This window comes from Corvus cornix, chromosome 18 (genome assembly GCF_000738735.6).
Source record: "Corvus cornix cornix isolate S_Up_H32 chromosome 18, ASM73873v5, whole genome shotgun sequence".
Lineage (NCBI taxonomy): Eukaryota > Metazoa > Chordata > Aves > Passeriformes > Corvidae > Corvus > Corvus cornix.
The window spans coordinates 4,517,884-4,531,124 of NC_046347.1; the positions used below are offsets into that span (position 1 = coordinate 4,517,884).

General features: G+C 49.0%; 1 protein-coding gene across 6 annotated transcripts in view; it reads left to right on the plus strand.

Moving 5' to 3' along the window:
• Positions 1-1,348: 1,348 nt before the first annotated feature.
• Positions 1,349-13,241, plus strand: part of PRPSAP1 (phosphoribosyl pyrophosphate synthetase associated protein 1) — a 28,575-nt gene continuing 16,682 nt past the window's right edge. Inside the window, exons 1-4 of one of the 6 annotated variants that reach the window (XM_039562190.1) lie at positions 1,349-1,518; positions 2,191-2,302; positions 10,168-10,220; positions 11,896-11,962. In XM_039562190.1, the coding sequence (XP_039418124.1) occupies positions 2,220-2,302; positions 10,168-10,220; positions 11,896-11,962 (203 nt within the window). In that variant the 5' untranslated portion in view covers positions 1,349-1,518; positions 2,191-2,219. Of the gene's footprint in view, positions 1,519-1,610; positions 1,680-1,701; positions 2,052-2,087; positions 2,303-10,167; positions 10,221-11,895; positions 11,963-13,241 lie in introns of those variants that run through there. The other 5 variants (XM_039562189.1, XM_039562188.1, XM_039562187.1 and 2 more) reach the window with 5 other exon arrangements.

A 13,241-nucleotide genomic window follows, 5' to 3' on the forward strand; every position in this document is an offset into this window, starting at 1 on the left:
GCCTGGCTGTGCTGCCTCCTCCTAGTGAACTCGAGCAGCTGATGCTGTCAGCTCTTGCCTCGCCTTGGGGGAACGAGCCGGGATGTGGGAGTCAAGCTGGAATAGTCCCTAGAGCTGAACTGGAATAGCCCCTGCTCTGACAAGGCACGGATTTAGGACCTGCAGGAGGCACAGCAGGAGGATGTGGGGCTGGAACTGCAGGGAAAGGTAAGGTGTCAGCAGGTGTGGTGGGGAGAGACAGAACTCTCCGTCCTGGTGCTTGGGCAGTGGTGGCATACAGAGGGGACGTGGACAATTCTGTCTTGTTTGCATTGAGGGTGTTGAAGAGAGACAACCTTTAATGAAGTGTCAGCGCAAGGGGACTGATGGCAGCGCCGCAGCTCCCAGCTGAGCACGAAATGTCTGTGACAGGGAGTCACTGCTGGAGGCACCGTGGCCATCACGTGCCAGAGCAGCTGGAAAGCCACTGGGTCACAAAGGGAAACCTCCTTCATGTCCTGAACGAAGCCCACCAGGCCTCTTCCTCCCTCACTCCCAGCTGGGAGGACACAGGCCAAGGGACTATGGTATTGCACAGCGACTTAGAGAAGTGCCAGGAAAAACCTCTCCCTCCAGGGTGAACCAAGTGATGTGGGGCAATGCTGGTGATTAAATTAATGCAGTTTGCCTTCCCTGTGATACATAATTTCTGTCATATATCATCATTTCTGCTGCACTGTGGGGTGCTCTGAGCCATCCTGACCACAGAGGATGGATCCCAACAGTGTTGTCAGCTCCCCTCATTTTCCCAGCTGCCAAGGCTAAGATGTATATCGTGTATATATATAAAAAAAATTATAACAAAATGTACATACGTTCAGTCAAGTTTCACCTCCTCCTTATATATATATATATATACACATTCTATGCATATAACATATATAGCATATAATATACATTTTATGTATAATTACTATACACTTTCATAAAAAATGCATTTTATATGTGATATGTGTATGTTATACATTTAATATTTTATATACGTTATGTATTTCATATATAAACCGCGTACATTATTTACATAATAATATATGCATTAATATATTAATAGACGTACAGACGTTATATATAAGCACACTCTAGAGCACGGAATCTGCCAGATGGGTTGGAGCTGCACTTTCCTGTTTAACTAAGCCATTTAGTGCCTGTACCCGCGAGGAACTTTGTCCCCATTCCGGAGCAGGCAGCGGAGCGCCGGGCAGGGAGCGTTCCCTGGGGAACAAGGTGCGGGAGCCGCGGGCCAGGCCGGGCGGCTCCTCCCGCCGCCCCCGCCACAGAGCGGGGCCCGAGCGCCGCCGCCGCCGCGCTTCCGTTTCCCCCGCCGCCATCTTAGGCACGGGCACTTCAGCCGCCGCCTTCAACCCGTGCCTCGCACCGCCGGGCAGAAGCGGGAGGCGGCCGCGCTGCGGGCCGCCCTCGGGCAGCAGGAACTGCGTTTATTCCCCCCGGGAGGGACGTTTCTGCCGCTTTCCTCCCGAGGTACTGGCGCTGTTCGGGCAGGCGGTGAGGGGACGCCGCGAGGGGGGAGCACGGCTGCGGTGCCCTCACCTAAGATGGCGGCGGGGGCGGGCTCTTCCCGCCGAGAAGATGGCGGCGGAGGGAGAGGCGCTCTGGCCGGGTGGCGGAACTCGCTCGGCTGGGTGAGGGGAGCGGGATGGGACCGTCCTCCCCCAAAGATCTCCCTCTTCACGGGGACTCCCTACCCCGCCACGGAGACCCCGGTCCCGCCCTGCTGCATCACAAGGAACCCCCCCAACCTTCCTCCTTCAGCTCACCCGCACCTTCTCCAACCAAGGGAGCCCCTCGCCACCTTGCTACCCCCCTAATTTTGGGGTCATCCCTCCCCTGTTGCATGAGGGGCCACTGCGTGAGCGTGGGGTGGATTGGGGTTACCCGCTGCCGGTCTACCCCTCTACTCCCCAGGGCAGCTGCTGCTCAATTTTATTTTAATAATCATAATTTCCACCCTCCCTTTCATACTTTGCCGCAGGAATGGACCAGCAAGTCCATAGGTAGCGGAAGGGTCCCCACCCTCCTCTTCCCCCTCCTCCTCCCCACCCCTTAAGGGGCGGTGATCGCGGCGGAGAGGAAAGAAAAGGATGCCACGGAAGCTGTTGTTGCCTTATAAATCTGTTTTTTCTCACTTTCGAGCTCCACGGGGGTTGCATGACTCTTTGGCGATGAACGCGGCCAGAAGTGGCTACCGGGTCTTCTCGGCCAACTCCACCGCAGCCTCCACCGAGCTGGCGAAGAAGATCACGGAGTAAGTTGCTTTCTCTTTCAAGTTTCTTTCTCCTCCATCGCTCCCCGGCGCAGGCAGAAGCCCTCCCGAGCGGCTGGAGAAGCTTCTGGCATCCCCCCGCCTTCCCAAGGCGTCTCCTGCGAACACCTTTGGGGAGATTTTGCACTGGGAATCTTCACCAGCTCTGCCTGACCCAGCGATGAAATGAACCCGCCGCTTTCTTCCTTCTTAGACATCCATTTCACTGCTGGAAAGGCTGGGCTGCAGCAAAGGCTGTTACTTTTGGGGAGGGAGGAGGTGAAACGTGTCTGGGCAAACCTCAGAAAAGCGTTTTTAGCAGGTTTGGGAGATGCTCAAAACTTTCTCCGGCTCCTGACCTTGTTTTCTCAGCAGCTTCGGTGCCTGGGGCACGGGAAGTGTCCATGCGCACCTCGGCACAGCAGCTTGCACTGATCCACCAGAGTGGAGTTTGGAGAGGTGGGAGAGCTGGGCAGCTTGTGCTGTTTGGTTCAGGGTAAAAGTCTGCCCCTTTTTTCTTCAGTCCATCAGTTTAGGCAGAGTTTGACCTTGTCTTGTCCGGGACGGATGCGCTGGGTCCTGCTGAGTGAGGGGTGTGACAGCTGCCTCCAAAATGGGGCTCTTGGTGCAGAGAGCTCTGAGTTTCCCCCAGCACTTGAACTTTGAGGTCGAATGAGTTTGGTTCAAACTGGGGCAGTCCCAACCGAAGGGACTATTCTGAGAAGGACATCTGTGTATTGGGCTGTCATCTTAGTACAGGACTTGGATTTTCTTTCTGCTGTTTCTCAGCTACAGTTCATAGGCAGCTGCTCCCAAAATCGAGGGGTCTCAGTGCTTGTTTGCCTGCTGCAGCTGACAGCATCCCAGTTATCCTTGCTAGATGGCTGCTGTACCATTCCCATCTCCAAGGGCATGCTTAAATTGGAAACAGGACTTAAGTACAGGTGTGCTGCCACCTTAAACTGTGAGAACGCTTTGCTATTCGTCCCGCTCGCTTAATAAACACTGTGTTCAATCCTTAGCACAGATTATCTCCATGGAGCTAACTTGGCTGTTTGACTGGGAGGTGTGTAGGGTAATAGTGATGGACTTCTTTAAGTGTGAGGCTAGGAGGAAAAGCCTTATGTTTGGGAGTGGAAAGGTTTTCTTTTTTTTTTGCTCATGTATTCTTGCTATATTTGGTCAGGTCTGCATCACTTTCCCATCACTGAACTCTGAAACTAATGTATCTCTCTATGAAAAAGTAAGTTTTGCTGCAACAGATGGGACAGGGTTTTACAGGGCTTGTCGTGTTGCGTCAACACAGCACAACAGAATTCCCCTGGGGACGAGCTCTGAGTTCTCAGGACTGAAGGAGCAAACAGGCAATCCTTATTTCTTGCTCTTTGTCTTAAAAATAACTCCCTTCTTTTTAAAGATGAAATGAGAAGAGACAGGGAGAGGCTTCCCCAGGCCATGGCGCTGGATGGGATGACGTGCTGATGTTATCCTAGGGATGCTCTGGGGGGGGGGGAAAGAAGCAGGATCTGGATCCAAAGTGACCTCCTGGCTCCCTCTTTGATCTGTCACCGAATACATTTCTAATAGGGGCGATGTGGGGTTTTTCCCTTGGCTCTGCCATCGGTGGGATGTTGGATGCTCCGGTGGTGGCACGAGCACAGCCCTATGATACACAGCTTCTGCTTAACTGAGGCTTAAGGACGTTTATCTTTGTTGTGGGTGCAAAATCTGGAACCGTTCACGGGACAGATTTGCCCACGGTAGAAAGTCTCCCAAAATTAAAGGGGTTTTCAGCATCTAGTGCAGTGGTTTTGCACTGCCTTCCCTTAGGAGCTCGAGGGCTGTTTCAACTGATCTGTAACACATCCCTTGTTCTTTCAGGTTGCAAAAGATGTGTGGCTGCTGCCTTTCCCCCTGTTTCACATCCCAGCCTGTTCTTTGCTGGGGAGGTCAGTTGCACCTTTAAATAGAGTTGGAGCAATCTTACAAGGGTGAGTCTGTCCTCTAATATTGTGCGTTCTTTTTAAAGTTTTTTTATGACCTTGAGTAAAAGTAGTAAAAGAACTTTAAAACAGCACACAATATTAGGAGTAGGGCTCCTTGAGACACCTGTCCATCTGGGCTCTGTTCTTTACCTGTAGGTATTGAGCTTAAGATCTCTACTTGAGTAGTCCTGACTTCTCCTTTTTAGAATCTCAAGTCCTGAGAGGAGCAGTGTGACACTGACCAGCTTTCAGACAACTGATTTATCTCCTCACTTTGTTTACCGCAAAACTTCCAGAGCTGCTTTCGTTTCAGGCTCTGAGCATCACCTTCTGGCACAGTTCTGATCTTCCCCTTGAGCATTCTCTGGCTATGGAACAGTGACTAATGGCCAGTCTTACTTTCACTTCAGGTTTTCAGAGCTTTAGTTGATGGTAGTGACTGCCAGGGAGAGAAGATGGATAATGAGTACCTTGTGAAACTTGAAATAATGAAGATGTTCCTTAGATTCAGCACCACTGAAATGTAAATAAACCCATATATTTACTTTTCTCTTATAAATTGAGAGGGATGATTATTTTAAATTCTTTCTGTGATGGAAAGAAAACTCCTGCTGTAATTAGGACACTTGGCACCTGATTACAAGCTGCATTTGCAGGGGAGAAAGATCATTTCTGTGACCAGTGCTGGTCCCTAATGGGCCTGTGTGCTGCTGGGGGGAGGGAGGTCTAGGAAGTCTTTTGGATCTTTAGTCCAAGAGATGCATTTAGATCTCCCTCTGATTGCAGCGCCCGGCTCAGAAGGCACAAATATTACATTCTACTCACTGCTTATGTGTTTGGGTTGGAGGGGGTTGGTGATTGAATCTTGCTAATGCCTCCCCAGTGCTCCTGCAGCTCCGCGATGTGGGATGTGATACTGTCTCACTGCCAACTGTGAATGTGAGTATTCCAGAGATTCACTCAGTTTGCAGCATGGAAAATGCTGGTGATCTGAAGATAAAGCATTGCCATGAGCCTAAACAACATGGAATTAGGAAAACATGGGGATTTGTGTTGTGACCTCTGGCTGCAGGGAGCTGGGTTACAGCGCTAAACCCAGGGTGGTGTTTTCTGTGACTGGGTGGAACGTGAGCCCTGCTTTGGGGGGAGACAGTACATTCAGAGGATTTGCAGCAGCCTCCCTCAGCTGAAGGAGGATTTCTGGCAGGAAATGTACTCTTTAGGTCATCTTGCCAGCACATGAAAGGGTGGGCAAAGGGGAGTCAGAGCATCTCTGTGCAGTTTAAATGGAGCACAGAACATGGCTGAGCAGGCTGGGCTCATGTGGAGCTTCCTGTGCTGGCCAGCACAGCTTTAGGGGAATGGGGGATTTAGGGGAATGGGGGATTTAGGGGAATTCCTTCACCAGGAATGGGCTGGTAGGAGTAGAGGAAAATCTGCCTGGTATTTGCCAGTAGTTGGGCTGCATGGCTTTGGTGTGGCTGGAACAAGTGATTCCAGTAGCAGATGAGCAATAGGACTGTTCTTCAAATACCCAGTCATGCTGGGTGGATGGAGAGAGGCAAAGGAGAGCTCAGATAGTTTTAAGGATATCTGAACAGATTGTATCCAGGAAGCTGCCATTCCCTTTCCCTTTCCTGGCTGTTCTCGTACTGGGGGATTAGGAAGTGCACTGCAGAGCTGCCATTGTGCTGGCTGGACCATGACTGATCTTCATTTAAAGATTTGCTAAAGTTTGAAAAGCAATTCAGAGTCAGGCTGTGGCTTGATTTGGCCACAGTCGGGCACAGCACAGACCCTCTGTCCTCTGCTCCAGCTCCTTCTGAGTCTATACTGGTTCCTGGAGTCTGTAGATGTGGGGAGAGTTGGGAGTTTGCAGAGCTGAGACCAGGGAAAGTGTTTATAATGAAGAGGATTATTGCCAAAATAAAATATCATCATTAAGAGCTTTGTGTGCAGATTTCTCTTCAAATTGCATGTTTGCACTGTGAGCTGGCCGGAAGCTCCCTACAGAGATAACCTGACAAATGTCTTGGATTCTGGTCACAGAGGGGGAGAAGGAAACACAGCCTGGGCTGAGGGCACTTCTCAGTGACACTGAAACAGGCTCTTGTGGCACAAAATACTGCGAGTACATTTGCCCCTTGAAATTTGATTCAGCTGAACATGGAGTCTCTTTGGCTGTCCTTTGTCTCGAGAGCCTGGTGCAGTGGTTTTTGACTGTCTTTAGTGGAGCATTTTAAAGTACAATCTGATAGAGCCTCACAGCGTTTCCTAAAATATTGCAGTGTGTCACTTCCTCATTAAACTATAGGTTTATAGGACTCCTGAGCTCTTCGCATTTAGATGTGAATTTGAGACAGGTTTTATAAACACTTTTGTATTCAGGGCTTAATATCCTCTTGGCATGTTTTGAGACTGCGGAAAGTTAGATCATCCTTCCTGGGAAGTGTTTACAGAAAGATTCCAGATCAATAGGAATTTTTACTGGCCAATTGCTCTGAGTAGGATTTTTAAAGCCATAAAGAGGGGTTTTTTTCTCTTAGATGCTGTCATGCCCCAGAGGAGTTGCTTTAGTGATGGAGCTGGTGTGAGGATAGCAGCTCATTTTGCTTGGAGATGTGATTTATCTGCAGGACCTGAAATGTTTTTTTTCCCAGAAGCAGCTTTATCTCTGCTGGGCGTGTGGTCTGGGTTCCTGCAGTGGCACTTTCTCTGTCCTAGTGCAGGTCTGCCTGTGTCTGCAGACGAGTGATCAGAGCCGTGGTAGCTCAGGTTCATGGGATTATGCTGTTAGTCCTGGAGAAAACAGTTCTTGCTGTCAATTCAATTCCTCTATCCCCTAAAGCAACAACCAGTTGGGAGCTCCAGGATGGAGAGGATTTAGAGAGAAAAGAGTCAGGATGGAAGAGAACACAAGGGAAGGGTAATAGGAAGGGGAAATTTATCTTTGAACTCTATGGCTGCTGCCAGGCTGTGCGGTCGATAAGGCTGTGCCCTGCCCTTGACTTGCATGCAAATATCCCTTTTGATAAAAGTCCTCTGGAATCTGGTGCTTTACAGCAGGAGTTGCACCAACAGTCCCCTCTTTATTGTCCTTCATTCAGTCAAGGTTTATCAGACTCCTTCCCTGGCTGGTATCTTGTCTAACCAAAGCCTCCAGGAAGGGATTTGGTGCAAGGTGTGCCCCTGGGGGTGCACATACCTCAGCTGCTCTGGGGGAGCTGCCTGTGGATCCTGCTGTGCCTAAGGCTCCTGGGACTCTGGAACGCTGCAGGCGGGGCTGGTCTGGGTCTTTCATGGGCAGTTTTATCTCATATCCACTGCTCTTGTTTACTTGCGGTCAACAGTTGGAGCAGAACTGGGATTTATTGTCTGACCAGAGCCACTCATTCCTCTAAGTTGTCATCTGTGTCCTGTCTCTTCTGCTGCTCCCTGCACCCAGGTTTGACAACTGAGCTGTTTTAGTGCCCTAAGCCAAGCTGTTTTAGTGTCCCTCTTGCCATGGGGAAGCAAACTTGCCTTTCTGATTTCTTGTTTCAGCAGCACAGAAACTGCATTGCTGCTGTACAGCGAGTAGGAGAGCACTGGGCTCTGGTTTCTGCTGGCTACATTTTGGAATCATGAAATTGGAAAAGACCTTTTAGACTGAGCACAGCTGTTAACCCAGCTCTGCCAAAGCCACCACTAAACCACATCCCCAGGTGCCACATCTACATGTCTTTTAAATCCCTCCACAGATGGTGACTCCACCACTTCCATGGGCAGCATGTTCCAAGGCTTGACAACCCTTTCAGGGAAGAAATATTTCCTAATATCCAATCTAAACCTCCCCTAGAACAATGTGAGACCCTTTCCTTTTGAGCACCACAAATCTGGTTTTGTTTGCCACCACTTAGCACTGAAAGTGCCACGTTCCAAGGGGTGTTTTGATGAGATGAGTCTGGCTGGACTGGTTTTGAAGCTTTCTTTCCTGCCATGAGATTCAGGGTTGACTAAGACCACTTGCACAGTCTCTCCACTGGATTTTTTTTTCCCTGTGCTGAGGTAGGATTGTGCTGTCTGCAGTGAAGTCAGGGCGCACGTGCCTCCAAAGGGAGCTTGCAAGACTTGTCGTGCAGTTGTGGAGGAACAAGTGTGAGTCATTAAACATTTCCCACCACACACTGATCTAGGGTGAGTGTGTGTGTGTGTGTATGTTTCTGAGCTTGTTTGGACTTGGATGCCATAGCAGTGATTAGGACTTGGTGGTTGCAAATGCCAGGCTATTCTCATCAGGACAGCAGGATCCCACCTGCAAATCTCATCTCTACTGTGGGTCTGTCCCTGAGGTGCCCAGGATTGCCTTTACTTGACCAGCTGCCAGCTCTTTTTGAAGATACTGAAGGTACTGAGGATGCCTTTGCATTGCAGCTGCAAATTTTAACCCAGCTGGGCTGAGAGGAGCCCAGTTAGAGATGTGTGAGGCTTGCCTGGCCTGGGCTGCAGGGTGATGCTGCCGTTGGTACCTGAGCAGGGCTGGTGACAGTCTGGCACGTACAGCTCTTGAGGTGGCACTTTAGTCACTGGCCCAGCCATTGCAAAACTTGCTGCCAGACACACGGTGGGGAGGGTGTGTGTGCCAGAGACGTGCTTTGGAGCCAGCTGAGCAAACAGATCCCATGGCATCCGAGTGTCTGTTACCTCAGCTGTCCCAGGCACACTCTCCAGGTCAGCTTCTAGCTGGGACCTCCAGCTTTGGCTCACAGCTGAGCTGATGGGACAGAAGCGTGCCAGGGTCAGGCTGTGTTGCTCTTTCACTTCTGAAAGCACGGATCTTTGTGACAATTGAAGTGCAAGGCTGAGTTAGTGGGTGAGGAGATGGAGAGAGACCGACTGCTGAAGGCTGTAGACCAGGAAAAAAACCAGCAGCAGATGTGGGCTCTTTTTAATTTAGGGTTAGTCCTGATCTGCAGAATTTTGGCACATATTCAGGTAAATACAGTACAAGTGCAGACAGGAAACTGCTGCCATAATCAGCGTGGTGATCAAAGGTATTCTTCAGGCATAAACTGTTTCCTAATTCATTGTGTGGCCATGGCCACCAAGCAGATCCTGGGAGAGGAGGGAATTGCCCCGGCTCCATCTCACTTGGCCCAAGCGTCTCACTTCTGCAGGGTCTCACAGCTGAGGCTCTGGGTCAAAGCACAAATGCCTTTAAGTACTTACTAATGGATTACTTGTCAGTGCAGTTAAATGCTGAAGTGTCACCTGAGGGAAAAGTCTGCATTTTGGAGCCTTTTAAAATACTCTTCAAAGTGAGTCTTTGTTTTGCAAGAAAGAAATTGAAAAGGGAAGGAGGGTGACTAATCTTTGTTGTGGTGAGTGTTGTAGATTTGATATTTGAGAAGAGGAACGAGTAATTTGAAAAAATGAAACTGAAGTTAAAATCTCATTAGTCAGTTGAGTTATTTCAGAAAGAAGGTTCAAGGAGGAAAAAAAGAAGGAAAAGAGGTGGGAGTCAAAAAAACTGACTCAGGTGCCATTAGTTGAGTCTGAGTAAATCATTCAGCTCTAGTTGCACGTCAGACCTGCCCAAGGGGGCATTGCACAGGCTGGCAAGGTGTCCTTTGCCATCGGGAGTCACAGCCTGTGCTCAGTCGTACAGGCTTTGGGTACAGCAGTGACCTGCTGCAGAGTGCTGTGTCCCAGGTCCCTCTCAGGGACATCGGAGGGAAGGAGACCCCCAGAGAAGAGGAGGTTGTAGTTCTGCAGCCTGGCTGGCTCACTCAGCTCCCTCTTGGGTGGTGCTGTGTTTTGGTGGTGTGCAACGTGGTCCAGTCCCTGCTCTGCAGCATGAACTGCTGGGTTCCTTTATTTCTAATGTCCTTTTTTTCTCTCCAGGCGTCTCGGTGCTGAGCTGGGGAAATCTGTGGTGTACCAGGAAACCAATGGAGGTAAGAGAAATCTCTTATTATTTGCAACTGTTTTAGAAATGCTGGGTAACTCCATTGGCCAGACCTGTCTTAAGAAGCGCAGTGATTCAGCTGTGATGTTACTGCTGCTCCTGGCAGTGCTAAACCTCCATGGCTGGCCTTGGACAAGGCAATTAAACATGTTCCTTGTTTTCCCTTGTTATCTTGTTTGTTTGCCCATCTGCAAACTCTCCTCTAGAGTCCTGCCTCAGGTTTAAGCTGCTGCCAAATCTTTTATGCTCCTATGCTGAGCAAAACATCTCCAGGTTTAAAAGTAATGCCCTGCTTTTTCAGTGTCTGCATTGTGAACTTTTAAATTATCCCTTTCTTTCAGCCCTTCCCTGCCACACAGAATTTACAGCTGCCCTTGCTTTTAAAAGTGCAAATTCATGGCTGTGCTGGGGAAAACGCCTCTTGGAGGTTGCTTTTGTTTTTAAGGAAGTTAACACTCTGCAAGTGTCCATTTTCAGATGCTGGGCTAAAACATAAGGATATTGACCAGCAGAGTTGTGTGGCCAAGGGTCTTTTACTGTTTCAAGACCTCTATTGCCTTGTTTGCAAGGGAGAGCAGAACCAGAGAGCTGCTACAGGCTGGAGGAAGGGGTGGAGGATTTGTAGTAGTGCTGCTACTCTTGCAGCCTGAATGGGCCTCACAGTGGGAGAGCTGCTGTGGTTATGGTTGGGCTGGCTGGTGCGTTCCTGCCAGGGAGAGCTCGCTGCCCTTTGGGGTTGGTTTTAAATCAGGTTGCTTGCTACGAGGTTTGAATTAATTTTTCATCACTGCACAGCAGATCAGTCTGCTCTCAGCAGAGTCCTGTAGGGTTACTGCCAGGGCAGGGCAATTAGACTTGGAATTCCATAGCTGAGGAGCTGTTGCTCTCCTTTTCCTTATTCCTGCCCTCTAGCTCATGACTGTGTGGGAAATGAGTGGCTAAGGCAGGCACCGTGGGAAACCTGGAGTCATTGCTTTGGCTTTGCAGAGGTGCTTGGCGCTCAACTTCTGTGTTTGAGTCAGGGACTGTCGGAGTGGTGCTCAGCAGAGACCCAGACTTCCAGCCTGTGTCAGTGTGGAAATGTCTTGACCTTAATAGTGAAATTGGGGAGTTCTTGCTCTGAACTCGGAGCTGCTGGTGTTGCCTTGAGCTCTCCAGCCAGCATGGAGCTGATCCCATGTAAGCTGTGAAAGAGCAAAGTGCAAAAAGTGCTGAGTTACCTTCTTGGAAGTACTGAAGGTTGTTCTGCCTTGGGTGGTTAATTGCTCACTAATGAATGTACTGTTGACAGCTCTCAGCACTCCATGGAGGCGTGAAATGGATTTCTCATTGAGAATTAGGTAAATTGTCTTCTAAATTTTACAATTCTAAATTCTAAAATTCTAATTTCTAAATTCTAAAATTCTAAAGAAAAAAATAAACAGCTATTCAGCCTTTTTGCTTTGTAAATACAGCTAACCCACTGGCATGTCATGCCGGCTCTACCCGGACCAGCCTTTGGAAAATCCACTTGGCTCATCTGTGTATGTATGTGCACAAAGGGCAAGGGAGCAAGTCCTCATCTGCCCTGACCAGGGGTCAAGGTTGCTGCTAAAACATGGTGTGTTGTCACTGTCAACCTGGTGTTTGGAAACAAAACTGACTCTGTTTTCCATCCTTTTCAGAAACAAGAGTTGAAATAAAAGAGTCTGTCCGGGGACAGGATATCTTCATCATACAGACAATCCCCAGGTGAGGCACTCGGGGCTCGGTTTTGCACCTGGGATGTGTTTGAGTACCTGGATCAGCAGATGGTTCAGTGGTTTGCTCACTGTTAACCACACAATAACCAGTGGAACTCTTGCAGTGTTGTCATTGCTCTGACTTAGATGTAAGGCCCCAAGTAGTGTTAAGCTGTTAACATTCCCAGGGGATTGATTGCAACACTGAGATGCTTCCCATCAAATAGCTGGAGTGTGTCACTTGAGGCAGGAACAGGAGTGACTGATGGTTTCCACTGAAACATACATCCCTGGTCTCTTTGCGTTGGTGGCCTTTCAGCTGTTTGGTGATTTCTGACTGGCGTTTTCATCCCGGGATGGATGATTTCCTCTGCCTCCCAACCACCAAGCAGCAGAGCCAGCAGCAAACAGCAGCTGCTGCTTTTGTTACAGGCTGGATTACTCCTCCTCTTTTGCTGTAGTGATGTGAAACTGAGCTCAGGTGGGAACCCATAGCTTCTCTAATGTACTTTTACAGTTCTTGGTGATGGTGGGCCTTTTTGGGTTTTGTTTTGGGCTGTTCTAGGCTTGGAGTAAGAAAAGTGCTGCAAGTAACCAGGGGGTGAAAAAAACCATCTGTAACCCCAGGAACTTTGCTCCTTGCTGGCTCAGGAAGAGTAATGGGATAGCACTAGGGTGGTGGGAAGGGAGCCTGCACTTAAATGATAACTGCAAATTGACCTACTGTGAGTAGGGGAGGTGCTGTTTTCAGAGATGAGATACTGATATTAGCAAAACAAGGATGTTCCTGCTCTGGTAGCTTTTTCCAAGTTACCAAATTCTGCTCAGATTTTTTGGAGATCACAAGAAGAAATAAGTAGCAGAGCTCAATTGTAGCTCAAAAGTAGCGGGGAGCTGAATTTCCTAGACACAGTATTTTGCCTTGCTTGCCAAAGAAGTGGAGCCCACTGAGAATTCAAGTTCATTTCCTCCATGAAATGCTTGGCCTGTTGTAAAGAAATCAGGAGGACTACTAGACCAGCTTACTCGCTTCTGGAATTCCTCTTGCAGGCAGAAATATTTTCTTAGGGCTCATCTCTCTCCAGAGAGATGCCCCAAGTGTTTCCTCCCTCAGGGAGCACCTAAATCTCTGCAAGATGAAAATGCCCTGCTGTAGGATTATGTTTCGGGTGAATGGTGTCATTCTGTTGTCCCTTGTGAGGGAGTTCATCGAAATAACTTGTAACTGAGAGCTGAGTAAACATGAAACAGATCAAGTGTTCAGAGAGAGGTAACTCAGAGCATTAGGG